The sequence below is a fragment of the Pongo pygmaeus genome, chromosome 15 (assembly GCF_028885625.2).
Source record: "Pongo pygmaeus isolate AG05252 chromosome 15, NHGRI_mPonPyg2-v2.0_pri, whole genome shotgun sequence".
NCBI lineage: Eukaryota > Metazoa > Chordata > Mammalia > Primates > Hominidae > Pongo > Pongo pygmaeus.
In genome coordinates this window covers 104,948,642-104,975,903 of record NC_072388.2, presented here as the reverse complement: position 1 = coordinate 104,975,903, position 27,262 = coordinate 104,948,642, and the positions used below count along the sequence as shown (strand labels likewise).

The 27,262-nt window shown below is 54.6% G+C and overlaps 1 protein-coding gene and 1 gene segment (V, D, J or C); both read left to right on the top strand.

Annotated features, from left to right (window-relative positions):
* The window catches only part of LOC129012386 (immunoglobulin heavy constant gamma 3-like), a 123,326-nt gene that overhangs the window by 77,654 nt on the left and 18,410 nt on the right, over nt 1–27,262 (top strand). Inside the window, 3 exon segments of the C gene segment in view lie at nt 17,220–17,513; nt 17,906–17,956; nt 18,100–18,144. Of these exon segments, the coding sequence occupies nt 17,220–17,513; nt 17,906–17,956; nt 18,100–18,144 (390 nt within the window).
* On the top strand, nt 2,344–2,670 carry LOC129013254 (V-type proton ATPase subunit G 1-like). The gene has a single exon (XM_054449719.1). The coding sequence runs from the start codon at nt 2,344–2,346 to the stop codon at nt 2,668–2,670; it is 327 nt and encodes a 108-aa protein (XP_054305694.1).

The following is a 27,262-nucleotide window of genomic DNA, read 5'->3' as shown; positions in this document are numbered from 1 at the left end:
CACAGGGAAGCAAGGCCCCAGACCTGGCCCCCATAACCATTTCATCCTCCTAGGCCTCTGGGCCTGTGGTGGGAGAGACTGTCCCGAAGACTTCTGAAATGACTTTAAGACCTTTTTCTCATTGTCTTTGCTATTAGCATTTAGTTCCCTTTTAGTTATGCTAATCTCTCTAGCAAGTGGTTGCTCCATAAGGCATTTGGGTTCCTTGCCTGAAAACGCTCTTTTCTTCTCAACCTCATGGCCAGCCTGCAAATTTTCCAAATGTTTATGTTCTGCTTACCTTTTAATTATAAATTCTAACTTTAAGTCATTTTTTGCTCCCATATTTGATTTAGGCCATTCAAAGCAGCCAGGTTACTTCTTGGATGCTCTGCTGCTTAGAAATTTCTTCCACCAGACACCTTAGGTCATCACTGTCAATTTCAGCCTTTCACAAAGCCCTAGAACATGGACACAATACAGCCAAGCTCCTTGCTGGGGGCATAACAAGCATCACCTTGACTCCAGTTCCTAATAAATTCCTCATTTCTACCTGAGACCTCATCGGCCTGGCCTTCACTGTCCATATTTCTATCAGCACTTTGGTCACAACTATTTAACCAGTCTCTAAAAAGTTCCAAATTTCCCCTCATCTTCCTATCTTCTTCCCAGGCCCTCCAAACTCTTCCAACCTCTGCCCATTACCCAGTTCCAAAGCCACTTCCACATTTTCAGGTATCTTTATAGCAACACCGCACTCCTTGCTGCCAATTTTCTGTTTTCATCCATTTTGCATTGCTATAAAAGAATACCTGAGGCTGGATAATTTATAAAGAAAAGAAGTTTATTTGGCTCACTACAAGCTGTACAAGAAGCTTAATGCCAGCATCTGCTTCTGGTGAGGCCTCTGGAAGTTTACAATCAAGGCAGAAGGCAAAAAAGGAGCCAGCATAGGCCAGGCATGCTGTAATCCCAGCACTTTGGGAGGCCAAGGCAAGTGAATCACTTGAGGTCAGGAGTTCGAGACCAGCCTGACCAACATGGTGAAACCCCCGTCTCTACTAAAAAATACAAAATTAGCCAGGTATGGTGGTGCATGCCTGTAGTCCCAGCTACTAGGGAGGCTGAGGCAAGAGAATTGCTTGAACCCAGGAGACAGAGGTTGCAGTGAGTGAGCCGAGATCACACCATTGCACTCCAGCCTGGGCAACAAGAGTGAAACAGGAGTGAAACTCCATCTCAAAAAACAAAGGCGCCATCATGTCCCATGAGAATGGTGAGAAGGAGAAAGAGAGATAAGAAGGAAATGTCAGGTTTTTTAAAACAACCAGCTCTTGTGTGAACTAATAGAGTGAGAAATCACCCATCACCAAGGGGATGGCACCAAACCATTCATGACAGATCTGCCCCTATGATCCAAATACCTCCCACCAGGCCTCACCTCCAACACTGGGGATCATATTTCAATATGAAATTTGGAGGGGACGAACATCTAAATCATATCAGGAACTCCATGTTACTGCTCACCCCCAAATCTCTAGGGGTGACATTGAGTGACATGCATGGTACTGAAAGATACCTGGTCAGGTTCTCCCAATGAAGCCCAAGCACCTTCAGGGTACAGGGCTGGGAGGCCCAATCACACCAGCTCAGCCCAGGACTTGGCTGAGGCTGCCCCGGCATTAGAAGATAGCAGGCCTAGAACTGGGGTGAACAAGATTAGGCCACTTTGTGCACGTTGCCAAAAGAGAAACTGAAGGATCAGAAGTGGGCAGTAAGTTTTCAGTGAACCCAGGGGTCATAAGTAGCAAAAATGTGGAATTCAGTAAGGGGTAGAGGCTGGAAGAGTTTTGAGGTGTGTGTTAGAAAAAGCCTAGGTTTCCTTGAAGACTATGTTAGAAATTTGGACATTAAATGTGATCCCGGTGGGGGCTCAGAAAGAAAGAGGAGAGCTATAGAGAAAACTCCTGTCATCTTAGAGAATACATAAATTGTTGCAATCAGAATGTTGCTAGAAATATGAATGTTAAAGGTGCCTCTGATGAGGCTCCAGACAGAAATGAGGAACATGTTATTGAAAATGAAGAAAGGTGACCCTTGTTATAAAGTGGCAAAGCACTTGGCTGAACTGTGTTCCGTTTTGTGGAAAGTAGAAATTATACATGATGAACTTGGATGTTTAGCCGAGGAAGTTCCTGAGAAAATTGTTGAAGCCATTCCTGATTTCTCCTTGCTGCTTACAGTAAAATGTGAGAAGAAAGAGATCAGCTGAAGAGGGAAGTGCTGAGGTGGCTGGGTCAGCTGACCCAAGGGCCCTTCGAGCTGATTTAGGCTGCTCACCTTGGTCTCAGTATCACCACGGCCATGGCCAGTCAGTCACAGGTGATCCAGCAGCAGCTGCTGCAGGCCGAGAAGCAGGATGCCAAGAAGGTGTCCAGGGCCCACAAGCAGAAGAACCGGAGGCTGAAGCAGCCCAAAGGAGCAGCTCAGGCTGAAATTGAACAGCACTGCCTGCAGAAGGAGAAAGAGTTCAAGGCCAAGGAAGCTGCAGCACTAGGATCTCACAGACCCAGGATAACCATCCTCCAGACCTACTTCCAGCAGAACAGGGAAGAAGTCTTAGATAATCTTTTGGCCTTCATCTGCAGCATCCAGCCAGAAATCCCTGAAAATTATCACATAGATGGATAGGAAAAGAGAGAAGCACCTGTTCCATGGATGGGCACTTTAGATGCCCTCATGGAATAAGAAGCTCTAGTTATATTCTTATAAGAAGACATTAACTTATCTCTGTATATTATATAGTAGGTCCATTCACTTTTCGGAGAGAAGCAAATCCAGTTTCTTTGTACAGACTTAGAATTTATCTAGGCTGGGCATGGTGGTTCACGCCTGTAATCCCAGCATTTTTGAGGGCCAAGGTGGGCAGATGGCTTGAGCTCAGGAGTTTGAGACCAGCCTGAACAACATAGTGAGACTGTGTCTCTACAAGAAAATATAAAAATTAGCCAGATGTGGTGGTACATTCCTATAGTCCTAGCTACTTGGAAGGGTGAGGCAGGAGGATCACTTGGGCCCAGAAGGTAGAGGTTATAGTGAGCCAAGATTGTGCTACTGCACTCCAGCCTGGGTGCTAGAGTGAGACCCTGTCTCAGAAAAAAAAACTTATCTAAAGATTTCATCTTTTTACCTCATGTTTCTTAGGAATATAATGGGTAAATATTGTCTATTTTATTATGCCTTTTGGCTCAAGCAATATATACATACATATATATATATATATATATATATATATATATATATATATCACTGTTGATGTTTTCTTTCTTATATCAAGTTTAAAAGAAAAAGCAAAACAACCCTTTGAAGAAAGGAAAGAATTAAATCATTTTTTCCTTAATGCTTTTTTGAAGGTCAGGGGCTTTATCTATGAAAAAGTAGTAATTTTTGTAACCTGTGCGAAGCATCAGCCAGCCTTAAAGTAGCCCATTCCTGCTAACAATTAGAACAGTGAATACTACCAGTACAATTGTTTCAGCTTCTTAATCAAAATAACTAGATGATAGAATTCAAGAACTTGTTATGTGTTATTACTCGGTGTACTAATAATCATTTAAAAGTAAAGCCTATCATGCAAAAAAAAAAAAAAAAGAGACCAGACAAAATGAAGGAAGAGTGACTTTGAGGTCAGAGCCACAGGTGAGGAGGCTGTTGGGGCTGCTGTTGCCACCCCAGAGTGTGGGGCCACCCCAGTGGGCCTGGAAGATGGAGCATTAACTGAGGAGGATGAATCTTGAGCCTGAAATCTAATAAAGGGCCAACTAGAAGCCCCTAGTGCTCATCATCCTGATAAAGACAGCCAGAACAGTCAATAGACAACTATATTTTAATGAAAATAACTGAGGGAGAGCACTGAGTGCATCAGAGGAGTAACAGAAACCCTGATAAGCACAGAAATGTGGGCTGGCCACATATACAACAGAAGGGAACACACGGCCTCCACCACTCCATCCCCCAACTAGGATTATCTGGGAATCGGGAGGAACTTCTGACATGAGGAGGTAAGCAAGAGGATCCCAGTGGCACCCACTAACACCTTGGACACCTGCAGACCTCGCCACTGGGGTCCCCTGCAGTTTGCACTGGAGAGAGTTGCCTGGAGGCCACACAGCTGTGCTCCCCAAAAAAGGTGCTGACACTGTACCCCACTCCCACATGGCTAGCGCTTCACCACACTGGAATAGGAACTATGGCTGGAGTGTGTCTTACTCGAGGAGTGAGTAGTCACAGCTCCCCTTCATCCCTGAGGCTAAGCTGCCACCAAACAACCCAGACTAGTGGTCACACGTCCCCAAGTCAAGGTATGGGCATCTATTAAACCCTTCCCCACAGAGCCAAGTGGATCAGCTCCACCCACTCCTTACCCTGACCCTTTGAGTCCAAGCTAAAGCAGTTTCCTGCCTCCTAGCAAAACAGGACTTTGGCCATGCAGATGAATCATGCCTTTCTAGTGTCTACATTGAAGCAGCACCCTGCATCCCAGGAAATAATGCCTTGGCCACCCAGAAGGTCAGACACTGCAGTGCCTAGGCTGAAGCAGCAACCTGTATCCTACGGAAATGGTGCCTGGGCCACTCAGAAAAATCACACCCTCCGATACACAAATGCAGGCCTTTCCTTACAGCAGAGAAGGCCTGAGCTGAAGCAACACATCACCTTCTAGGGAATCAGTGCCCTGGCTTAAGCTGAGCAGCAGCACATCCCAAGGCTGAGCTGATATAGCACCCTATGCCCCAGGAAAACGGAGCAGTGGCTAAACTGAGACATCTCAGCCTACAGGCCAAACAACTGTAGTGCCCTGCTTCCCTGGAGCTTGCCTAGGCCCCTAGAGTCTGAGCTGCTGAGGCACCCTCTCCCTGGGAAGTAGAATCAGCACTGTGCTGTTCCCTGCCTGCTCCCCACCAAGGCCCAAATTACAGCTATGCTCTGCCATCTTGGGATACTTGCTGCCACTGTACCTGATCTCACAGAGTCTGGGATCCTGCTAAGCCCCACCATCCTAGGGTCTAGAGTCAATACCACACAGTGCCTCATCCCCTGGGACCAAAGTTTCCATTTTGCCCTATTGGCCCAGTTTCCCAAATTGCAGCCATACCATACTCCCCAGGTTCACACCTCCAGAACACCCCTTCTTCCCCAGAGTTGGATAAATGCTGCACCCCCCAGGAAGAGACTCACGGCTACAACCTGGCCCCTTGAACGAAAACTGTTAAAAGGTGCCTCAGAGTCACAGATCCTAGCACTGTGAGCAACCTAATCCAACCCTGCCACAGAAACTGAACCTACACCCCAAGACCCAGGTGCCACAGTAGATTCTTGAAACCAGGAGTCTAGGACTCCAGTTGCACAGCTACTCTAATTTTCGGCACCTGGAATCCAGCACCATTGCAGCTGCACGTTGACCACATTAGACCTGCTACCAAGAGAGAGCCCCTTGACTAAATCTCCCCATTGTGGGGAAACAAGAAGAGAAGGACTCCAAAAGCCCTTGACACTGAGTACATTAAAAACCTGTGCCACCTCTACATCCACAAAATTCTACAGCCTAGTTCACTGAAGTGCCCACAGTTATTGCTGAGGTTGAATGCAGTTCAAGAAGATGCATGGAGGCTATGCCACCACACCTATTCAGAAACAGAGTCATCACACTTTCCCAACCAAAACACTAAACCCAACTGCAGGTGAAATTCTTTCTCTAAAAAACCCACTCTTGAAAGTTTGGAAGAGGTGACTATTTCGCCAGATGCACAGACATCAATGCAGGAACACAATAAACATGAGAAAGCCAGGAAATATGACACCACCAAAGGAACATAACTCTCATTAATAGACCTCAATGGAAAAAGAAATCAATGTATTGCTGGAAAAGGAATTCAAAATAATGATCTTAAGATAACTCAATAAGATACAAGAAAACAGATAAACAATTCAATGAATTCAGGAAAGTAATTTACAGTATGAATGAAAATTTCAACAGAGATAGAAATAAAAAAGAAGCAAACTAAAATTCTGCAGGTGAAGAATTCAATGAATAAAATTTAAAAATACAGTAATGAGCTTCAACAGCAGATATGATCAAGCAGAAGAAAGGAAGAGATAGATCCCAATACAATAATAGTTGATAACTTCAACACCACTCTCAGCACTGAACAGATAATCCAGACAGAAAATCAACAAGGAAGCATTCAATTTAAAAAGCACTTTAGACCAAATGCATCTAACAGATATTTACACAACATTTCATCCAACAGCTGTGAAATACACATTCTTTTCATCAGCACATGGAACATTCTCTAGGATAAACCATACAGTAAGTCACAAAACAAGTCTCAACAAATTTGAAAGAATTAAAATTATATCAAATATCATTTATGACCACAATAAAACTCGAAATCAATAAGAGGAACTTTTAAGACTGTACAAAGACGTGGGAAATTAAACAATGTACTCCTGAGTGACCAATAGGAATTAAGAAGGGAATTTTAGAATGTCAACAAAGAAAATGAAAATAGAAATGCGACATACTAGAATTTATAAGATACAGCAAAAAGCAGCATTAAGATGGAAGTTTATGGCAATAAATACCTACATCAAAAAAGTAGAGAGATTTCAAATAAATCTCGTCCTTGAAAATGCATGTCAAGGAACTAGGAAATCAAGAATAAACCAAACCCAAAATTAGTAGAAAGAAAGAAATAATAAAAGTCAGAGCAGAAATAAATGAAATTCAGACAAAAAAAATAAAAGATCAACAAAATGAAAAATTGAATTTTTCAAAAGATAAACAAAAATGACAAATAATTAGCTAGACTAAACAAAAAAGACCCAAATGAATGAAATCAGAAATGAAAACAGAAACGTTACAACTCATATCACAGAAACACAAAGGATAATTAGAGACCATACACCAACCGATTAGAAAAACTAGCAGAAACAGGTATATTTCTGGACAATACAACCTACCAAGACTGAACCAAGAAGAAATAGAAAGCCTGAACAAACCAGTCATGAGCACTGAGATTGAATCTGTAACAAAAAGTCTCCCATCAAAGGAAAGCCCAAAGAAATTCTTATTGAAATACCAATGACATTCCTATCAAAATGCCAATTCAACAGTAACGCAATGGCTTCACCGGGGAATTCTACCAAACACTAAAAAAACTAATACATATTCTTCTGAAAATCCTCCAGAAAATTGAAGAGGAGGGAATTCTTCTAAATTCCTTGTATAAGGCCACTATTATGGTAATTACGATTATGATTATGATTATGTGATTATTATTGTGATTCCAAAACCAGACAAGGACACAACAAAAAAAGCAAACTATAGGCTAAATACTCTGATGAAGATAATAGATGAAAACCTTCAACCAAATACTAGCAAATTGAATCCAGCAGCACATTAAAAACATTATTTATCATGATCAAGTGAGATTTATCCCAGGAATGCAAGGATGGTTCAACATATGCAAATCACATCAACAGAATGAAGGACAAAAACCATATTATCATCATAACAGACACAGAAAAAGTATTTGATAAAATCCAACATCCCTTCATAAAAATTCTCAGCAAGTTAGGTATGGAAGGAATATACCTCAACACAATAAGAGCTATATGTGACAAACCCACAGCCAACATCATACTGAACATGCAAGAGTTGAAAGCTTTTCTCTAAAATCTGGAACAAGCCAATGATATCAGGCCAGATGCAGTGGCTCATGCCTCTAATTCTAGCACTTTGGGAGGTCAAGGCAGGAGGATCACTTGAGCCCAACAAAGGAAACAATCAACAGAGTGAAAAGACAATCTACAGAATGTTAGAAAATATTTGCAAACTCTCCATCCAACAAGGGACTAATATTTAGAATATATTGGAAACTCAAACAACTAAACAGGAAAGAAAACAAATATTTTTACTAAAAATAGGCAAATGAAAAAATATTTAAAAGTTTTTAAAATCAAAAAAGGAACTGAATAGATGTCTCTAAAAGGAAGATATACGAATGGCCAACAGACATATGAGAAAATGCTCAATATTACTAATCATAAGGAAAATGCAAATTGAAACCACAATAAGATATAATCTCACCCCAGTTAAAATGGCTATTATTAAAAAGACAAAAAAAAATTGCTGTCAAAGATTCAGAGAAAGGGGAGCTTTAACGCACTATTGGTTGAAATCTTGCCTTTGGAATTAGTACAGCCATTGAAAAACAATAAAGAGCTTCCTCAAAAAATGGAAATGAGTACTGCCCCATGATCCAGCCATCCTCTACTGGGTATTTATCCAAAGGAAATCTATGTCAAAGAGATATCTACATTCCATGTTCATTGCAGCACTATTCACAATGCCAGTGTTGGAATCAACCTACGTGTCCATCAACAGATGAATGCATAAAGAAAATGTAGTGTTTATACACACACACACACACACACACACAGAGGAATTCTATTCTGCCATGAAAAAGAATGAAATCTTGTCATTTGAGGTAACATGGATGAGCTTGGAGGACATGTTAAGTGAAATAAAGCTAGACACAGACAGCCAAATATCACATGTTCTCACTCATATATGAAAGCCAAATAAGTTGATCTCATAGAAATAGGGAGTAGAATAGTGGTAACTAGAGGCTGGGAATGGCAGGGGATGGGATAGCTAGAGGTCGATTAATAAATACAAAATTACAGTCAGGTAGGAGGAATAGGTCCCGGTGTTCTCTAACACCATAGGGTGACTATAACTAACAACAATTTATTGTATATTTTCATATGGCTAGAAGAGCAAATTTTGAATGTTCCCAGCACAAAGAAGTGATAAATGTTTGAGGTGATGGATATGCTAATTGTTGCGGGAAGTCAGGGACACCAAACGAAGGGAACAGCTGGAGCCGTGGCAGAGGAGCATAAATTGTGACGATTTCATGGACATTTATCAGTTCCCAAATAATACTTTTATAATTTCTTATGCCTGTCTTTACTTTAATCTCATAATCCTGTTATCTTCATAAGCTGAGGATGTACGTCACCTCAGGACCACTGGGATCATTGTGTTAACTGTACAAATTGATTGTAAAACATATGTGTTTGAAAAATATGAAATCAGTGCACCTTGAAAAAGACAGAATAACAGCGATTTTTAGGGAATAAGGGAAGACAACCATAAGGTCTGACTGCCTGAGGGGTTGGGCAAAAAGAGCCATATTTTTCTTCTTGCAGAAAGCCTATAAATGAACATGCAAGTAGGGAAGATATCACTAAATTATTTTCCTAGCAAGGAATATTAATATTAATACCCTGGGAAAGGAATGCATTCCTGGGGGAGATCTATAAACGGCTGCTCTGGGAATGTCTGTCTTATGTGGTTGAGATAAGGACTGAGATATGCCCTGGTCTCCTGCAGTACCGTCAGCTTATTAGGAGGGTGAAAAACTCCACCCTGGTAAATTTGTGGTCAGACTGGTTCTCTGCTCTGAAACTCTGTTTTCTGTTGTTTAAGATGTTTATCAAGACAATATATGCACTGCTGAACATAGACTCTTATCAGTGGTTCTGCTTTTGCCCTTTGTCCTGTTCCCTCAGAAGCATGTGATCTTTGTTAGACCCTTATTAGTAGTTCTGCTTTTTGCCCTTTGAAGCATGTGATCTTTGTACCTGCTCCCTGTTCTTACACCCCATCCCTTTTTGAAACCCTTAACAAAAAACCTGCTGGTTTAAGGCTCAGGTGGGCATCACAGTCCTACCGATATGTGATGTCACCCCCAGGGGCCCAGCTGTAAAAGTCCTCTCTTTATACTGTCTCTCTTTATTTCTCAGCTGGCCAACACTTAAGGAAAACAGAAAGAACCTATGTTGAAATATTGGGGGCAGGTTCCCCCAATACTAATTGCCCTTATTTGATCATCACCCATTGTATATATGTATCCAAATATCACAATGTACCCCAATATATATACAATTATTATGTGTCAATTAAAAACAATCATAAAAATGTTTTAAACAGCTAAAATAAAAGTATATTGTTTTCTTCAAAAAAAATCTAATGCAGTTTTCCCTACTAGGTTTTGGGCTTGCTTGGGACCCATGGCTCCTCTCTCCCTTCCAATGTATCCCTTTTGGAATAGGAATGTCCATCCTATGCCTGCCCCATCATTGTACTTTGGAAGCAGATAACTTCTTGTCCAGTTACAAAGGTCCACAGACGGAGAGGAATTTCACCCCAGAATGACTCTCACCCTGGGTTTCTCCCACACTTGATGCAGGTGATATTTCACTGAGATTGTGGACTAAGAGTTGGTGCTGGAAGGGGTTAGCCATCATGGAGATGTTGCTATGGGATGCAGGGATTTTGCATGTGAGAAGGACATGATTATGGGGGGAGCAGAGGGCAAACTGTCATGGGTTAAAATGTGTCCCCTATAAATTCATGTGTTCAAGTCCTAACCCCCAGGACCACAGAATGTGACCTTGTTTGGAAACAGTCCTTGCAGGTGCGATCAAGTTCAGATGAGGTCACCCTGGATTAGGGCAAGCCTCTGATCCAATATGACTGCTGTCCTTATGAAAAGGGGGAATCTGGGCACAGACAGCACATGGAGAGAATGCCCTGTGAAGATGGCACTGCTTCTACAAGCCAAGAGCAGCAGAGACGGCTGGCAAAGCCCATCAGCAAGGAGAGAGCCTGAGACAGTCTCCCATGACACAGAGGAGCCAGCCCTGCCAAGGCCTCTACCCCGGATGCCTGGCCTCCAGAACCAGGACAGAATAAACGTCTGTTGTTTAAGCCACGCAGTCTGGGGTACTGTGTTGCCAGGGCCACAGCTAAAGGATATGAGTGTTGTCCTGAGCTGCCAGCCCCACAGGCTGCATGAGGCCTCCCTGCCCCAGCCCAGCACAGTCTCCCCAGCCCCCTGGGTGTGCCATGGGCAGTGTGGGGCCCCTCACTCCATCCTCCCTCAGCCTGGGAGGTTGAGCCCATAATGAGTTCCATGGAGTGAAGCTGGAGCCAGAGGCTGGGAGCCGACTGCGAGCCCGTGGCTGGAGGATGGATTTCCCCAGCAACCCACACGTGCACCTCCACCTGTCTCCTGGACATTCTCTCTGAGGTCAGGGCTGGTGCCAGCTCAGTGATCCAGCAGGGACAGAAGGGCGGTCCGGGTCCATGTGGAGAGCACATTTAGTGGGACGGACATGATTTCCCTTGAAGTGTCCATTCTTCCTGTTCCATTCTGGACGCTTCCTCTTCCATTCTGGACACTTCCTGTGCGACACTTCCTCGGGCTTTCAGTCTTCCCAGTCCCTCTGGCCTCATCCTGTCCCCTGCTACCTCCGACCTCTATGTACGTCCTTGCCCAGCTCTTCCCTCTCTCCAGAGCTTCTGCCTGGCAAGGTCCCTGCTGAGATCAGTCCAGGCTCCCCCAGCACAGGTAGGAGCCTTGCACCTGCCCTTGGCCCTCCCCACCCTGCATGATACCAGCATCCCCCAGGCACCAGGGAGGCCCCATTTCTGTCTCTGCTGGTAGTCCAGTGGCCCTGGAGTCCCATTGTAGGTGGGGTGTGCCCCTGGCCTCTGAGGAAGCTAAGTGCCCTGCCCTCAGACAGGCTATCCCCCCTACTCAGCCCCGGGGCCCTGCCCCATACCCCTTCCCCTCACCTGCACCACAGGCACTGGCCAACTCTGCCCAGGCCCTGTATGGGCCCCTCTGGCTCCCCTCTGCTGCCACACTGCCCTGCACCACCTCCACTCAGCTTCAGTGTGTTCATCCACCTGTCCCAAGTCCCCTCGGCCCCCAAGAGCACAGCTGGTGGCCCTGGCTCCTGGCAGCCCATCTTGTTCCTTCTGGAGCACCAGCCTCAGAGTCCTTCCTGCCCAGGGTCCACTGGGGCTAGCTCTGGGACCCTCCTGGTCTCAAGCACACTGTTCTCCCTGCAGCCAGACCTGCCCCTGCCTGTGAGCTCAGCCCTGAGCCCTGGAACGCCTTCCCTTCTCCATCCCAGTTCACCCTTGCCAGCTGCTCAGCCAGATGGGCTCACAATCCCCTCCCTGCACCATGAGTGAGAATCAGCTGGAGAGATGCCCAGGCAAAAGCAGCCACCAGGGCCCAGTGGGGGCCAGAAGCTTCAGGTGAGAGGCCCAGGTATTGAGAGGCTGAGACCACGGGCAGAATGGTCATAATCGCTGCCAGTCTCAGTCCAGCCCCAGGGACTCAGAGACAGAGAAAAGAGCAGCGCACAAGGTCCAGGCTCCCCACCTTCTCCTGTGAGTATGGGGGAGTATGGGGGCAGCCAGCACCCCCATCCCCACACACCCACGCGGCAGCTTCAGCTGTGTCTGGAATCCCCCTCGCCCTCTGACACAGAAACCACCAGAAGAAAAGGGAACTTCAGGAAGTAAGCGGTGTCGCCGGTTTCAATCCTGTTCTTAGTCTTTGCAGTGTGGAGTTCACACCCCTGGGGACCTAGGGGCCAAGCTGTGATTTCCTAGGAAGACAAATAGCGGCTGATGGCGGGGGCGGGGCTGCCCACAAGTACTGCGCCAGAACAGGAAGGGCTGAGTCCCCCACCTCGGTGAGTGGGGTCAGCACAGGGCAGGGGCACAGGCTCGGGAGAAGGACAGAGCCTGGGGGCAGCCGTGGGCACTCCTGGACCTGAGCTGCTGAACAGGCTGCAAGAGGCTGGGGAGATGCTGGGGCGAGGCCGTCCCCACATGGAGGCCCAAGAGGAGACAGCACGGGGGAGGTGGGCAGCCTTCAGGCACCGATGCCCACCCAGTGCGAGATGACGGGGACCGTGGGCAGGGGCTTCCAAGCCAACAGGGCAGGACACACCAGAAGCTGACTGAGGCCCCCAGGACGACCAGGCTGGGAGCACGAGGAACATGACGGGATGCGGCAGAGCCAGCCGTGGGGTGACGCCAGGATGGCCAGGACTGACCTGAGCTGAGGAGGCAGCAGAGCGAGGGAGGAGGAGAGGCCCCAGGTGAACGGAGGGGCTTGTCCAGGCCGGCAGCATCACCGGAGCCCAGGGCAGGGTCAGCAGTGCTGGCTGTGGGGCCCTCCTCTCAGCCAGGACCAAGGACAGCAGGTGAGCCAGGAGCAGAGCAGGGAGGGTGAGTGTGCCAGCAGTTCAGGAGGGTGGAAGCCAAGGAGTCCAGAGGCAGAGGCAGGGACAGGGGAGGGACAGGGGCTGGGCTCAGGGCCAGCTGATGGGGCTGGGGCACCTGCTGGTGGGGAGCAGGGCTGTGGTCAGCAGCGGAGAGGAGGGGAGAGCTGTGCTGAGCGCACGGGCGGGAGGAGGGAAGAGTCCGGGGAGGCCCAGAAATGCCCAGAGCGCAGCAGGCCTGGGGCGAGGGGAGGGCTGAGGCTCCATGCGTTCAGGGAGCTGACCCAGCAGAGCAGAGGCCACTGAGGAGCTGAGGTTCCGGAGAGGCTTCCAGAGCAGGAGCAGGGCAGGAATGGGAGGATCCGGGAGCTCATCCAGGAGGGGCACATGGGCAAGGGAAGGGGCTCTGTTGGGGAGACCTGACTGGACCCTGGGGCTGCTCCACAGCATAGGGAACAAGCCAAGTGCTGCAAAAAGAAAAATGAGGCCAGAAAAACAGCCCAAACCTGGACAGAGGGTGCCAGGACAGGCAGGGGGGGGCAACAGTGGCCTGAGTGACATTGCTGTCCCGGGTTTACGGAGGGCAGAGTGAGCAGGGGGCAGGCATTGGAGCTCAGGGGACCAGGACTCAGCAGCCACAGGTGAGCAGGGCAGGTGGGAGGCAGGACGAGCAGGGGGCAGCTCCTGGAGCTCAGGGGACCACGGGAGAGCATCTGAAGGTGAACAGGGGCTGGTGGGGGGGCAGGATGAGCAGGGGGAAGACCCTGGAGCTCAGGGGACCAGGGCAGAGCAGTCCCAGGTGAGGAGGCAGCCACAGGTGCGCAGCGCAGGTGGGAGGCAGGACCAGCAGGGGGAAGACCCTGGAGCTCATAGAGCCAGGGCAGAGCAGTCCCAGGTGAACAGGGCTCAGTGGAAGATGGGCGAGCAGGGGGCAGCTCCTGGAGCTCAGGGGACCAGGGGAGGGCATTTGAAGGTGAGCATGGCTGGTGGGAGGCAGGACGAGCAGAGGGCAGCCCCTGGAGGTCAAGGGAGCAGGGCAAAGCACCAGAAGGTGAGCATGGCTGGTGGGAGGCAGGACGAGCAGGGGGCAGCTCCTGGAGCTCAGGGGACCAGGGCAGAGCATCAGAAGGTGAGCATGGCTGGTGGGAGGCAGGACGAGCAGGGGGCAGCTCCTGGAGCTCAGGGGACCAGGGCAGAGCATCAGAAGGTGAGCATGGCTGGTGGGAGGCAGGATGAGCAGGCGGCAGCCCCTGGAGGTCAGGGGACCAGGGCAGAGCATCAGAAGGCGAGCATGGCTGGTGGGAGGTGGGCGAGCAGGGGGCAGCCCCTGGAGCTCAGGGGACCAGGTCAGAGTAGTCGCAGGTGAGCAGAGGCTGGTGGGAGGTAGAACGAGGAGGGGGCAGCTCCTGGAGCTCAGGGAACAGGGGAGAACATCAGAAGGTGAGCAGGGCCGATGGGAGGTTGGAGAGCAGGGGGCAGCTTCTGCAGCTCAGCCAGCCAGGGCAGAGCAGCTGCAGGTGAGCAGGGCCGGTGGGGAGCAGGAGGAGCAAGGGGCAGGCACTGGAGCTCAGAGGACCAGGGCAGAGCTGCCGCAGGTGAACAGGGGCAGGTGGGCGGCAGGAGGAGCAGGGGGCAGCTCTTGGAGCTCAGGGGACCAGGGCAGAGCAGTCCCAGGTGAGGAGGCAGCCACAGGTGCGCAGCGCAGGTGGGAGGCAGGACCAGCAGAGGGAAGACCCTGGAGCTCATAGAGCCAGGGCAGAGCAGTCCCAGGTGAACAGGGCTCAGTGGAAGATGGGCGAGCAGGGGGCAGCTCCTGGAGCTCAGGGGACCAGGGGAGGGCATTTGAAGGTGAGCATGGCTGGTGGGAGGCAGGACGAGCAGAGGGCAGCCCCTGGAGGTCAGGGGAGCAGGGCAAAGCACCAGAAGGTGAGCATGGCTGGTGGGAGGCAGGACGAGCAGGGGGCAGCTCCTGGAGCTCAGGGGACCAGAGCAGAGCATCAGAAGGTGAGCATGGCTGGTGGGAGGCAGGACGAGCAGGGGGCAGCTCCTGGAGCTCAGGGGACCAAGGCAGAGCATCAGAAGGTGAGCATGGCTGGTGGGAGGCAGGACGAGCAGGGGGCAGCCCCTGGAGGTCAGGGGACCAGGGCAGAGCATCAGAAGGCGAGCATGGCTGGTGGGAGGTGGGCGAGCAGGGGGCAGCCCCTGGAGCTCAGGGGACCAGGTCAGAGTAGTCGCAGGTGAGCAGAGGCTGGTGGGAGGTAGAACGAGGAGGGGGCAGCTCCTGGAGCTCAGGGAACAGGGGAGAACATCAGAAGGTGAGCAGGGCCGATGGGAGGTTGGAGAGCAGGGGGCAGGCACTGGAGCTCAGAGGACCAGGGCAGAGCTGCCGCAGGTGAACAGGGGCAGGTGGGCGGCAGGAGGAGCAGGGGGCAGCTCTTGGAGCTCAGGGGACCAGGGCAGAGCCGCTGCAGGTGAGCAGGGCCGGTGGGAGGCAGCACTCAGCTCCTAGACTTTGGCAGGAGCTGGGTAGTTGCTGGCAGCCCACAGCTGAGGGCTGGTGAAAGCGCAGTGCGGCCTCCTGGTGCCAGGAAGGGAGTGTGAGCCCATCCCGCTGAGCAGCTGGCAAGGACGGGCTGGGATGGAGAAGGGAAGGCGTTCCAGGGCTCAGGGCTGAGCTCACAGGCAGGGGCAGGTCTGGCTGCAGGGGGAACCTGTGTGCTTGAGACCCGTAGGGTCCCAGGGCTAGCCCCAGCGGACCCTGGGCAGAAAGGCCTCTGAGGCTGGCGCTCCAGAAGGAACAAGATGGGTTGCCAGGAGCCAGGGCCACTAGCACAACGAAGCTGAGTGGAGGTGGTGCAGGGAAGTGTAGCAGCAGAGGGGAGCCAGAGGGGCCCATTCAGGGCCTGGGCAGAGTAAGCTAGAGCCTGTGGTGCAGGTGAGGGGAAGGGGTAGTGAGCGGGGCCCTGTGGCTGAGCAGAGGGGATGGCCTGGCTGAGGGCAGGGCACTTAGCTTCCTCTGAGGTCAGGGGCACACCCAGCCTGCAGTGGGACTCCAGGGCCACTGGTCCAGCGGCAGAGAGAAATGGGTCCTCCCTGTGGCCTGGGGGTCCTGGCACCATGCAGGGTGGGGAGGGCCAAGGGCAGGTGCAAGGCTCCTACCTCTGCTCAGGGGCCTGGGCCGAGCCCAGCAGGGACCTTGCCAGGGCAAGCTTTGGAGAGAGGGAGGAGGTGGGCTCGTGGCCGAGAAGGCCAGGCCAGGGCTGGGAGGGGGAGGGTGTGGTGACTGAGCCTCCAGAAGTAATGCAGGACACTGGGGAGGCAGGGGGCATCCAGGCACTCAGGGCCCTGACCTGGGCTGCTGCACACTGGGGCTAAGGGGAAAGGAGGGGAGAGGATGAAGAGGAGGCTCCCAGGGGGCTATTCGAAGGCAGGTAGTTTCGGGGCCCTGGGGCTGAAGGGCGCTGACCCTATGCAGTGTCTGGACTCTCTGCTGCACAGAAGACAAGGACCCTGGAGGGCAGAGGGCAGGCTATGACCAGGGCGCTGGGCAAATCAGGCCCACTCACTAGGGGAGGCCCACGCTGGGGCGGCAAGGTCGGGGGCTTCAGGGGGTTCGGGGACCCACCAGAAGCGGTCTGAGAACAGTGTCCACTGGTCAAGCCAGGCACCCATAAAAGGCTGGAGTGGGATCGATGGGCATGAGCTGTCCCTGAGGTGGCACCGATGACCAGAGCTGAGGCCAAGCTAGAGGCCTTGGACTGTGCTGACTCCCAGCAGACACAGCGCTGACCTGGCTGCTGAGCCCCACCTCGTAGGCTGCAGGGGTGCCTGCAGAAGGGCACCGCAGGGCCGCCGGTCCTGCAAGCTTTCTGGGGCAGGCCAGGCCTGACTTTGGCTTTGGGGCAGGGAGGGGGCTAAGGTGAGGCAGATGGCACCAGCCAGGTGCACACCCAATGCCCGTGAGCCCAGACACTGGACCCTGCCTGGACCCTCGCGGACAGACAAGAACCGAGGGGCCTCTGGGCACTGGTCCCAGCTCTGTCCCACACCGCGGTCACATGGCGCCACCTCTCTTGCAGCCTCCACCAAGGGCCCATCGGTCTTCCCCCTGGCGTCCTGCTCCAGGAGCACCTCTGGGGGCACAGCGGCCCTGGGCTGCCTGGTCAAGGACTACTTCCCCGAACCGGTGACCGTGTCGTGGAACTCAGGCACCCTGACCAGCGGTGTGCACACCTTTCCGGCTGTTCTACAGTCCTCAGGGCTCTACTCCCTCAGCAGCGTGGTGACCGTGCCCTCCAGCAGCTTGGGCACCCAGACCTACACCTGCAACGTAGATCACAAGCCCAGCAACACCAAGGTGGACAAGAGAGTTGGTGAGAGGCCAGCGCAGGGAGGGAGGGTGTCTGCTGGAAGCCAGGCTCAGCCCTGCTGCCTGGATGCATCCCGGCTGTGCAGCCCCAGCCCAGGGCAGCAGGGCAGGCCCCGTCTGTGTCCTCACCCGGAGGCCTCTGCCCACCCCACTCATGCTCAGGGAGAGGGTCTTCTGGCTTTTTCCACCAGGCTCCGGGCAGGCACAGGCTGGATGCCCCTACCCCAGGCCCTGCGCACAAAGGGGCAGGTGCTGCGCTCAGACCGGCCAAGAGCCATATCCGGGAGGACCCTGCCCCTGACCTAAGCCCACCCCAAAGGCCAAACTCTCCACTCCCTCAGCTCAGACACCTTCTCTCCTCCCAGATCCCAGTAACTCCCAATCTTCTCTCTGCAGAGCTCAAAACCCCACATGATGACACAACTCACCCATGCACACCGTGCCCAGGTAAGCCAGCCCAGGCCTCGCCCTCCAGCTCAAGGCGGGACAAGAGCCCGAGAGTAGCCTGCATCCAGGGACAGGCCCCAGCAGGGTACTGACGTGTCCGCCTCCATCCCAGATCCTGGTAACTCCCAATCTTCTCTCTGCAGAGCCCAAATCTTGTGACACACCTCCCACGTGCCCACGGTGCCCAGGTAAGCCAGCCCAGGCCTCGCCCTCCAGCTCAAGGCAGGACAGGTGCCCTAGAGTAGCCTGCGTCCAGGGACAGGCCCCAGCCGGGTGCTGACACATCCGACTCCATCTCTTCCTCAGAACCTGAACTCCTGGGGGGACCGTCAGTCTTCCTCTTCCCCCCAAAACCCAAGGACACCCTCATGATCTCCGGGACCCCTGAGGTCACGTGCGTGGTGGTGGACGTCAGCCACGAAGACCCCGAGGTCCAGTTCAGGTGGTACGTGGACGGCATAGAGGTGCACAATGCCAAGACAAAGCCGCGGGAGGAGCAGTTCAACAGCACGTACCGTGTGGTCAGCGTCCTCACCATCCTGCACCAGGACTGGCTGAACGGCAAGGAGTACAAGTGCAAGGTCTCCAACAAAGCCCTCCCAGCCCCCATCGAGAAAACCATCTCCAAAGCCAAAGGTGGGACCCGCGGAGGGCGAGGGCCACATGGACAGAGGCCGGCTTGGCCCACCCTCTGCCCTGAGAGTGACCGCTGTGCCAACCTCTGTCCCTACAGGGCAGCCCCGAGAGCCGCAGGTGTACACCCTGCCCCCATCCCGGGAGGAGCTGACCAAGAACCAGGTCAGCCTGACCTGCCTGGTCAAAGGCTTCTACCCCAGCGACATCGCCATGGAGTGGGAGAGCGGCGGGCAGCCGGAGAACAACTACAAGACCACGCCTCCCGTGCTGGACTCCGACGGCACCTTCTTCCTCTACAGCAAGCTCACCGTGGACAAGAGCAGGTGGCAGCAGGGGAACGTCTTCTCATGCTCCGTGATGCATGAGGCTCTGCACAACCACTTCACGCAGAAGAGCCTCTCCCCGTCTCCGGGTAAATGAGTACGACGGCCGGCAAGCCCCCCCTTCCCGGGCTCTCGGGGTCGCGCGAGGATGCTTGGCACGCACCCCATGTACACACTTCCCGGGCGCCCAGCATGGAAATAAAGCACCCAGCGCTGCCCTGGGCCCCTGAGAGACTGTGATGGTTCTTTCCGTGGGTCAGGCTGAGTCTGAGGCCTGAGTGGCATGAGGGAGGCAGAGCGGGTCCCACTGTCCCCACACTGGCCCAGACTGTGCAGGTGTGCCTGGGCCGCCTAGGGTGGGGCTCAGCCAGGGGCTGCCCTCAGCAGGGTGGGGGCTTTGCCAGCGTGGCCCTCCCTCCAGCAGCAGCTGCCCTGGGCTGAGCCACGAGAAGCCCTAGGAGCCCCTGGGGACAGACACACAGCCCCTGCCTCTGTAGGAGACTGTCCTGTTCTGTGAGCTGCCTGTCCTCAGACCCCCGTACCCACTCGGGAGCATGCCTAGTCCACGTGGGTAGGGACAGGCCCTCCCTCACCCATCTACCCCCACGGCACTAACCCCTGGCAGCCCTGTCCAGGCTTGAACCCACTGGGGACACAACCAACTCCGGGGACATGCACTTTCGGGCCCTATGGAGGGACTGGTCCAGATGCCCACACACACTCAGCCCAGACCCGTTAAACAAACCCAGCACTGAGGTTGGCCGGACACACGGCCACCACACACACACGTGCACGCCTCACACACGGAGCCTCACCCGGTCGACCTGCACAGCACCCAGACCAGAGCAAGGTCCTCGCACACGTGAACACTCCTCAGACACAGGCCCCCACGAGCCCCACGCGGCACCTCAAGGCCCACGAGCCGCTCAGCAGCTTCTCCACATGCTGACCAGCTCACACAAACCCAGCCCTCCTCTCACAAGGGTGCCCCTGCAGCCACCACACACACACAGGCCCCCACACACAGGGGAACACACGCCACGTCGCATCCCTGGCTCTGGCCCACTTCCCAATACCGCCCTTCCCTGCAGCTGAGGTCACATGAGGGGTGGGCTTCACATCCTCCTGCCCTCTGGGGCTCAGGGAGGGACACGGGAGACGGGGAGTGGGTCCTGCTGAGGGCCAGGTTGCTATCTAGGGCCGGGTGTCTGGCTGAGCCCCGGGGCCAAAGCTGGTGCCCAGGGTGGGCAGCTGTGGGGAGCTGACCTCAGGACACTGTTGGCCCATCCCGGCCGGGCCCTACATCCTGGGTCCCGCCATAGAGGGAATCACCCCCAGAGGCCCGAGCCCAGCGGGATACAGCACTGACCACCCCCTTCCTGTCCAGAGCTGCAACTGGAGGAGAGCTGTGCGGAGGCGCAGGACGGGGAGCTGGACGGGCTGTGGACGACCATCACCATCTTCATCACACTCTTCCTGCTAAGCGTGTGCTACAGTGCCACCGTCACCTTCTTCAAGGTCGGCTGCACGTTGTCCCCAGCTGTCCTTGACATTGTCCCTCATGCTGTCACACACTGTCCCTGACACTGTCCCCAGGCTGTCCCCACCTGTCCCTGATGCTGTCCCCCACGATCTCACAAACTGTCCCTGACACTGTCCCCCACGCTGTACCCACCTGTCCAACAGTGTCCCCCAGGCTGTCTCCACATGTCCCCGACACTGTCCCCTATGCTGTCACAAACTGTCACTGACACTGTCCCCCACGCTATCCCCACCTGTCCCTGAAGCTGTCCACCATGGTGTCCCCAGCTGTCCCTGACATTGTACCCCACACTACCCCCACCTGTCCCCAATACTGTCCCCCATGCTGTCCCCACCAGTCCCTGACACTGTACCCAACGCTATCCCCACCTGTTATCAACACTGTCCCCCACACTGTCCCCTCCTGTCCCCAACACTGTCCCCCATGCTGTCCCCAGCAGTCCCCAACACTGTACCCCACGCTATCCCCACCTGTTATCAACACCGTCCCCCACACTGTCCCCTCCTGTCCCCGAATGTCCCCCATGCTGTTTCCTCCACAACACTGTCCCTCCTGTCCTCAACACTGTCCCCCAAGCTGTCTTCTCCCGTCTCCTCCTATCCCTGACACTGTCCCCCAGGCTGCCCCCTCCTGTCCCCAACAATATCCCCCACACTGTTTCCTCCTGTCCCCTCCTGTCCCTGACACTGTCCCCCATGTTGTCCCCTCTTGTACCTGACACTGTCCCCCATGCTGTCTTCTCCTGTCTCCTCCTGTCCCTGCCACGGTCCCCCATACTGTCCCCACCTGTTCCCGACACTGTCCCCCATGCTGTCACCACCTGTCCCTGGCACTGTCCCCCATGCTGTCACCACCTGTCCCCGGCACTGTCCCCCATGCTGTCACCACCTGTTCCTGACACTGTCCCCCATAGTTTCACCACCTGTTCCTGACAGTGTCCCCCATGCTGTTACCACCTGTCCCCAACACTGTCCCCCATGCTGTCCCCACCTGTCCCTGACACCGTCCCCCATGCTGTTCCAGACACTGTCCCCCATGCTGTCCCCTCCTGTCCCCAACACTGTCCCCCATGCTGTCTCCTCCTGTCTCTGACACTGTCCCCCACTCTGTCCCCTACAGTCCCTGACACTGTCCCCCATGCTTTCCCCTCCTGTATGCAACACTGTCCCCCACACTGTCTCCTCCTGTTCCTGACACTGTCCCCCATGCTGTCCCCACCTGTCCCTGACACTGTCCCTGACACTGTTGCTCATGCTGTCCCCACCCATCTCCGACAGTGTACCCCATGCTGTCCCCACCTGTCCTCCACAATGTCCCCCATGCTGTCCCCACCTGTCCCTGATGCTGTCCCCCACACTGTCCCCGTCTGTCCCCAACACTCTCACCCACGCTGTCCCCACCTGTCCCTGACACTGTCCCCCATGCCATCCCCATCTGTCCCAACAATGTCCCCACGGTGTCCCCAGCTGTCCCTGATGCTGTCCTCCATGATGTCCCCACCTCTCCCTGACACTGTCCCCCATGCTGTCCCCATCTGTCCCTGACACTCTCCTCCATGCTGTTCTCACCTGTCCCCAACACTCTCCCCCACACTGTCTCCACCTGTCCCTGACACTGTCCCCGATGCTGTCCCCACCTCCCCTGACACTGTCCCCCACATTGCTTCCACCTCTCCCTAACACTGTCCCCCACACTGTCCCCACCTCTCCCTGACACTGTCCCCCACGCTGTCCTCACCTGTCCCTGACACTGTCCCCCACGCTGTCTCCACCTCCCCCTGACACTGTCCCCCACACTGTCCCCACCTCTCCCTAACACTGTTCCCCACACTGTCCCCTCCTGTCCCCAACAATTTCCCCCACACTGTCCCCACCAGTCCCCAACACTATATGCCATGCTTTCCCCACCTGTCCCTAGCACTGTCCCCCATGCTGTCCCCTCCTGTCCCCAACAATGTCCCTCATTCTGTTTCCTCCTGTCCCCAACACTGTCTGCCACTCTGTCTCCTCCTGTCCCTGACACTGTCCCCACTCTGTCCCCACCTGTCCCCAACACTATCCACCATGCTGTCTCCACCTGTCCCTGATGCTGTCTCCCACACTGTCCCCACCCCTCCCTGACACTGTCCCCTATGCTGTCCCCACCTGTTCCTAACACTGTCCCTCACACTGTCCCCACCTGTCCCCGATACTTTCCCCCACACTGTTCCCACATGTCCCCAACACTGTCCCCCACACGGTCTCCACCTGTCCCTGACACTGTCCCCCACGCTGTCCTCACCTGTCCCTGACACTCTCCTCCACGCTGTCCCCATCTCTCCCTGACACTGTCCCCCACGCTGTCCTCACCTGTCCCCAACACTCTCCCCCACACTGTCTCCATCTGTCCCTGACACTGTCCCCCACGCTGTCCTCACCTGTCCCCGATACTCTCCCCCACACTGTCTCCATCTGTCCCTGACACTGTCCCCCACGCTGTCCTCAACTGTCTCTGACACTGTCCCCTGTGCTGTCCCCACCTGATGCTGTCTTCTGTGCTGTCCACACGCTATTGCTGCCCTGGCTCTGCTCTCCATCTCCAGGCCTCAGAGCAGGCAGTGGTGAGGCCCTGGCAGGTGGGTGGCATGAACGGCGGATGGGCTTCAGGGGCAGGGCTGTGGCCTCAGTGCCCTGAGGGGTGGGTGGGGCTCGGGAGCAGGGCTGTGGCCTGGGTGGACTGAGGGGTGGGTGGGCCTCGGGGGCAGGGCTGTGGCCTCGTCACCCCTGTGCTGTGCCTTGCCTACAGGTGAAGTGGATCTTCTCCTCGGTGGTGGACCTGAAGCAGACCATCATCCCCGACTACAGGAACATGATCGGGCAGGGGGCCTAGGGCCACCCTCTGCGGGGTGTCCAGGGCCTCCCAGTCCCCACACACGAGCCGTGGGCCATGCTCAGCCACCACCCAGGCCACACCTCACCGCCCTCAACCCCATGGCTCTCTGGCCTCGCAGTCGCCCTCTGACCCCTGACATGCCCGCCTTCCAGACCCTGTGCATAGCAGGTCTAGCCCAGACCTCCGCTGCTTGGTGCATGCAGGGCGCTGGGGCCAGGTGTCCCCTCAGCAGGACGTCCCTGCCCTCCGGACCGCCAGGTGCTCACACAAAAGGAGGCAGCGACCGGCATCCCAGGCCCCCACCGAGGCAGCAGCTGGTCCTGGAGCCAACCCCGTCCACGCCAGCCTCCTGAACACAGGCGTGGTTTCCAGATGGTGAGTGGGAGCATCAGCTGCCAAGGTAGGGAAGCCACAGCACCACCAGGCCCTGCTGGGGAGGCTTCGGAGAGCTGCGAAGGCTCACTCAGACGGCCTTCCTCCCAGCCCGCAGCCAGCCAGCCTCCATTCCGGGCACTCCCGTGAACTCCTGACGACAGGAATGAGGTTGTTCTGATTTCAAGCAAAGAACGCTGCTCTCTGGCTCCTTGGAACAGAGTCTCGGTGCCCGCACCACCCCTTGGCTGCCTGCCCACACTGCTGGATTCTCGGGTGGAACTCCACCCACAGGGACAGCCAGCCCCAGTGTCTGCGCTGGGGAGAGAAGGGGCCAGGCCCAGGACACTGCCACCTCCCACCCACTCCAGTTCACCGAGATCACTCGGAGACGAGCCTGGGTCATGTGGCCGCTGCAGGAGCCCCACAGCGCAAGGGTGAGGATAGCCCAAGGAAGGGATGGGCATCTGCCCAGACAGGCCTCCCAGAGAAGGCTGGTGACCAGGTCCCAGGCAGGCAAGACTCAGCCTTGGTGGGGCCTGAGGACAGAGGAGGCCCAGGAGCATCTGAGAGAGAGGTGGAGGGACACCAGGAGAGCCAGGAGCCTGGACACAGCCAGAACTCATCACACAGGCTGGCGTCCAGCCCCAGGTCACGTGCAGCAGGAATAACCAGCCACTCTGGGGGCACCGGATGGAGAGGCAAGACGACAAAGAGGGTGCCCATGTTCTTGCGAAAGCGGTGCTGCTGGCCATGAGTGCTGGACAGAGACCCCCACGATCTGCTGCCCCCATCACGCCGTTCCGTGAATGTCACGCAGAATCCGCAGACAGGAAAAGAGGCTCGAGCGGGAGTGCGGCAAGCGCCTGCCTCGACCGTCAGGGAGGACTCCCGGGCTCACTCGAAGGAGGTGCCACCATTTCAGCTTTGGTAGCTTTTCTTCTTCTTTTAAATTTTCTAAAGCTCATTAACTGTCTTTGATGTTTCTTTTTTGATGACAATAAAATATCCTTTTTAAGTCTTGTACTTCGTGATGTGAGCCACCTTTCTGTGTCCACGCACCTCCTGCCCCCGGTGGGAAGCACAGTCGGGAGGAGGCTGGTCGAGCTGCAACTCGGGGGCTCCCTGCAAACGCCCCCCGCCTCCTGCAGCCACACGCATTGCCCGAGTGGCCCTCCCTGGCCCCTGTCGCTACATGGACCCCTGGGGCTTCTCCTCTCTTCTAAATGGATGCAGTTTCTCCTCCTGCTGGGCACGGTGCTGCCTACCCTGGTCATTCTGCAGGGGACAGGGCCTCCAGGGAAAGCTGGGTCGTGGCTGGGAGCTGGCTCAGGCTGGCCAGGCAGAGCCACACGGAGGGCCTTCCAGAACCAACCATGGTCCAAAGCGACAGGTGGGTGTCAGATCTGTGTGCGTCAGCTCAGGACCACGGCGGGGCGGCTCACAGAGCAGACATGGATCCTCCCAGGCCTAGAGACCAGGAATCTGAGATCAGGGTGTGGGCAGGGCTGGTTTCTCTCAAGCCCTCTCTCCTTGGCTTGTAGACACCGTCTCCTCCCTGGTGGTCACATGGCCATCCCTCTGTGTGCCCGTGTCCTAAGCTTCTCTTCTTGGAAGAACACATCGGATTAGATTAGTGACCTCATATGAACTTAATGACTTCTGTAAAGACCCCATCTCCAAACACACTCACATTGTGAGGCCAGCGATTAAGACTTCAATATACGAATTTGTAGGGGCCACAATTTAACCCATCACAGTCCATACTCTGGCCCCCCAAAATTCATGTTCTTCTCACATGCAAAATACATTCATCCTGTCTCAGCATCCCCCTGGGCACTTGGTCATGCAGCAAGGACGGATTTTCCACACAAATAACTGTTGCAACAGAAGAAAGAGTCCGGCATGACCTGGACTCACCTTCATCTGTGCGGAGGCCACAGCCTTGTAAAGGGAGGTGGTAGAGGGAGCAGGGAGGGTGCTCGGGGCTTGGTCGTCGGGGAAGGGAAAAGTTGCCCAGTGCTGGTCAGCGTCCCCGGGATGGGGCCTGCTGTGTCCTTGCTGGCCACTGTTGAGGTCAGGATTCCGTCCTCCCAGAGCCTGGAGACACAGGCCCCATCCTTACCAGTGGGGACACTTCAGGGAGCAGCTCTCAAGTCTTGAGAAAGACCCTCCTGGGTCACAGGAAATGCACAGACATTGGGAATGGACAGAAGGACGTGTGGTTGCAGCCCTTTCAGCAGATACCCTGAGAAAGGGAGGTCGGGGTTGGTCCAAACGGTCAGTTCTGGTGCACGGAGCTTTCTCAGACAGGTGTTGACGGGTCAGGGGTCGGCCTAGGGGTGCGGCCAGAAGCTGTTAGAAACTGTTAGTGTCTGCTCAAGTCTTTACAAGCTAAGGTTGAGGCCGAGTGGAGAGGCTCCAAGGAGCCTGGCTGGAACTCAGCAAGGACAGGGTCTTGTTACTGCGGTGGCCGGGCTGGGAAATGCCATCGGAGCTGCCTGTGGCAGGAGAGAGACCATCTCACCCAGGAAAGAGGAGTGGTTGGATTCGTTTGTGTGGCATCGAGCAGCTGGAGCTTCACCAAACACAGAGTTGGGGATGAAATCCCCAGACTCCAGGCCCTGCCGTGCCGTGGGAGGGCTCGCCGCTGGAGGGTGGGCTCCAGGGGGCCTGGCCTGAACTGGGTGCTGAAGCCCAGCCCTTTAACTCTCAGGACACGCTGCTGCAGCCCCGCGGGGGGTGAGGGAGACAGCACCTGGGGTGTAGGGCGGGCAGCTGCTGCATCACCGGCTCTATCCTAAGCCCAAGGATGGCGTCCCAGAGATGCAGGAGAGCTTTGTCCAGAGAGGGTGCCAGCCTTCAGGACAGGGCCTGCTGGACAGGTCTCCACCCTCTGCCCTTCAAGGGGCCCTACGGGCCTCCAGGTTCTCTGGTGGGGTGGGCTCCAGTCCACTGTCTGAGGATGGACGGCCTGGCCAGGATAAGGGAAGAAAACCCAGGGCAGTGCTGGGCTCCGGGTCATTCCGTGCACTGAGCATGCTGAGTGGGGAAGAAGAAGATGCTTCCTGCAGCTCCTGCCCCCTGCAGGGCCTGGCGCCTGGACCAGCTTCCCCTGGGGAAATTGGGCCCCTCCCTGAGCCACCCGGGGCCCACCTCCCCCTTTCCACATGGGACCAAGCATCCTCCAGATGGCTGACCCTCCTGAGGGAACACCATGCCCAGCCCCAGGACCCTCCCTCAACTCTCCAGCAAGGCTGCTCTGTGGGCGGACCCTGCATGTACCCCAGCAGGCCATGCTGTGATGTAACATGACATGGTGTGACGTGGATGTAATGTGGCGTGATGTGACAGGACATGGTGTGATGTTGTATGATGTGGTACGACAGTATGATATCCGAGGGGTGATGTGATGTGGTGCAACATGGTATAATGTCCCTGGTGTGATGTGGTGTTGGACATGGTGTGATGAGGTGTGACAGAGTGTGACATCCCTGGTGTGAGATGCTGTGATGTGGTATGACATGATGTGACGTGGTGTGACATGGTGGGATGTGGTGT

Bases quoted from the DNA above. Each gene is read 5' to 3' on its own strand.
- LOC129013254 (XM_054449719.1), top strand. From the start codon at position 2,344: ATGGCCAGTCAGTCACAGGTGATCCAGCAGCAGCTGCTGCAGGCCGAG.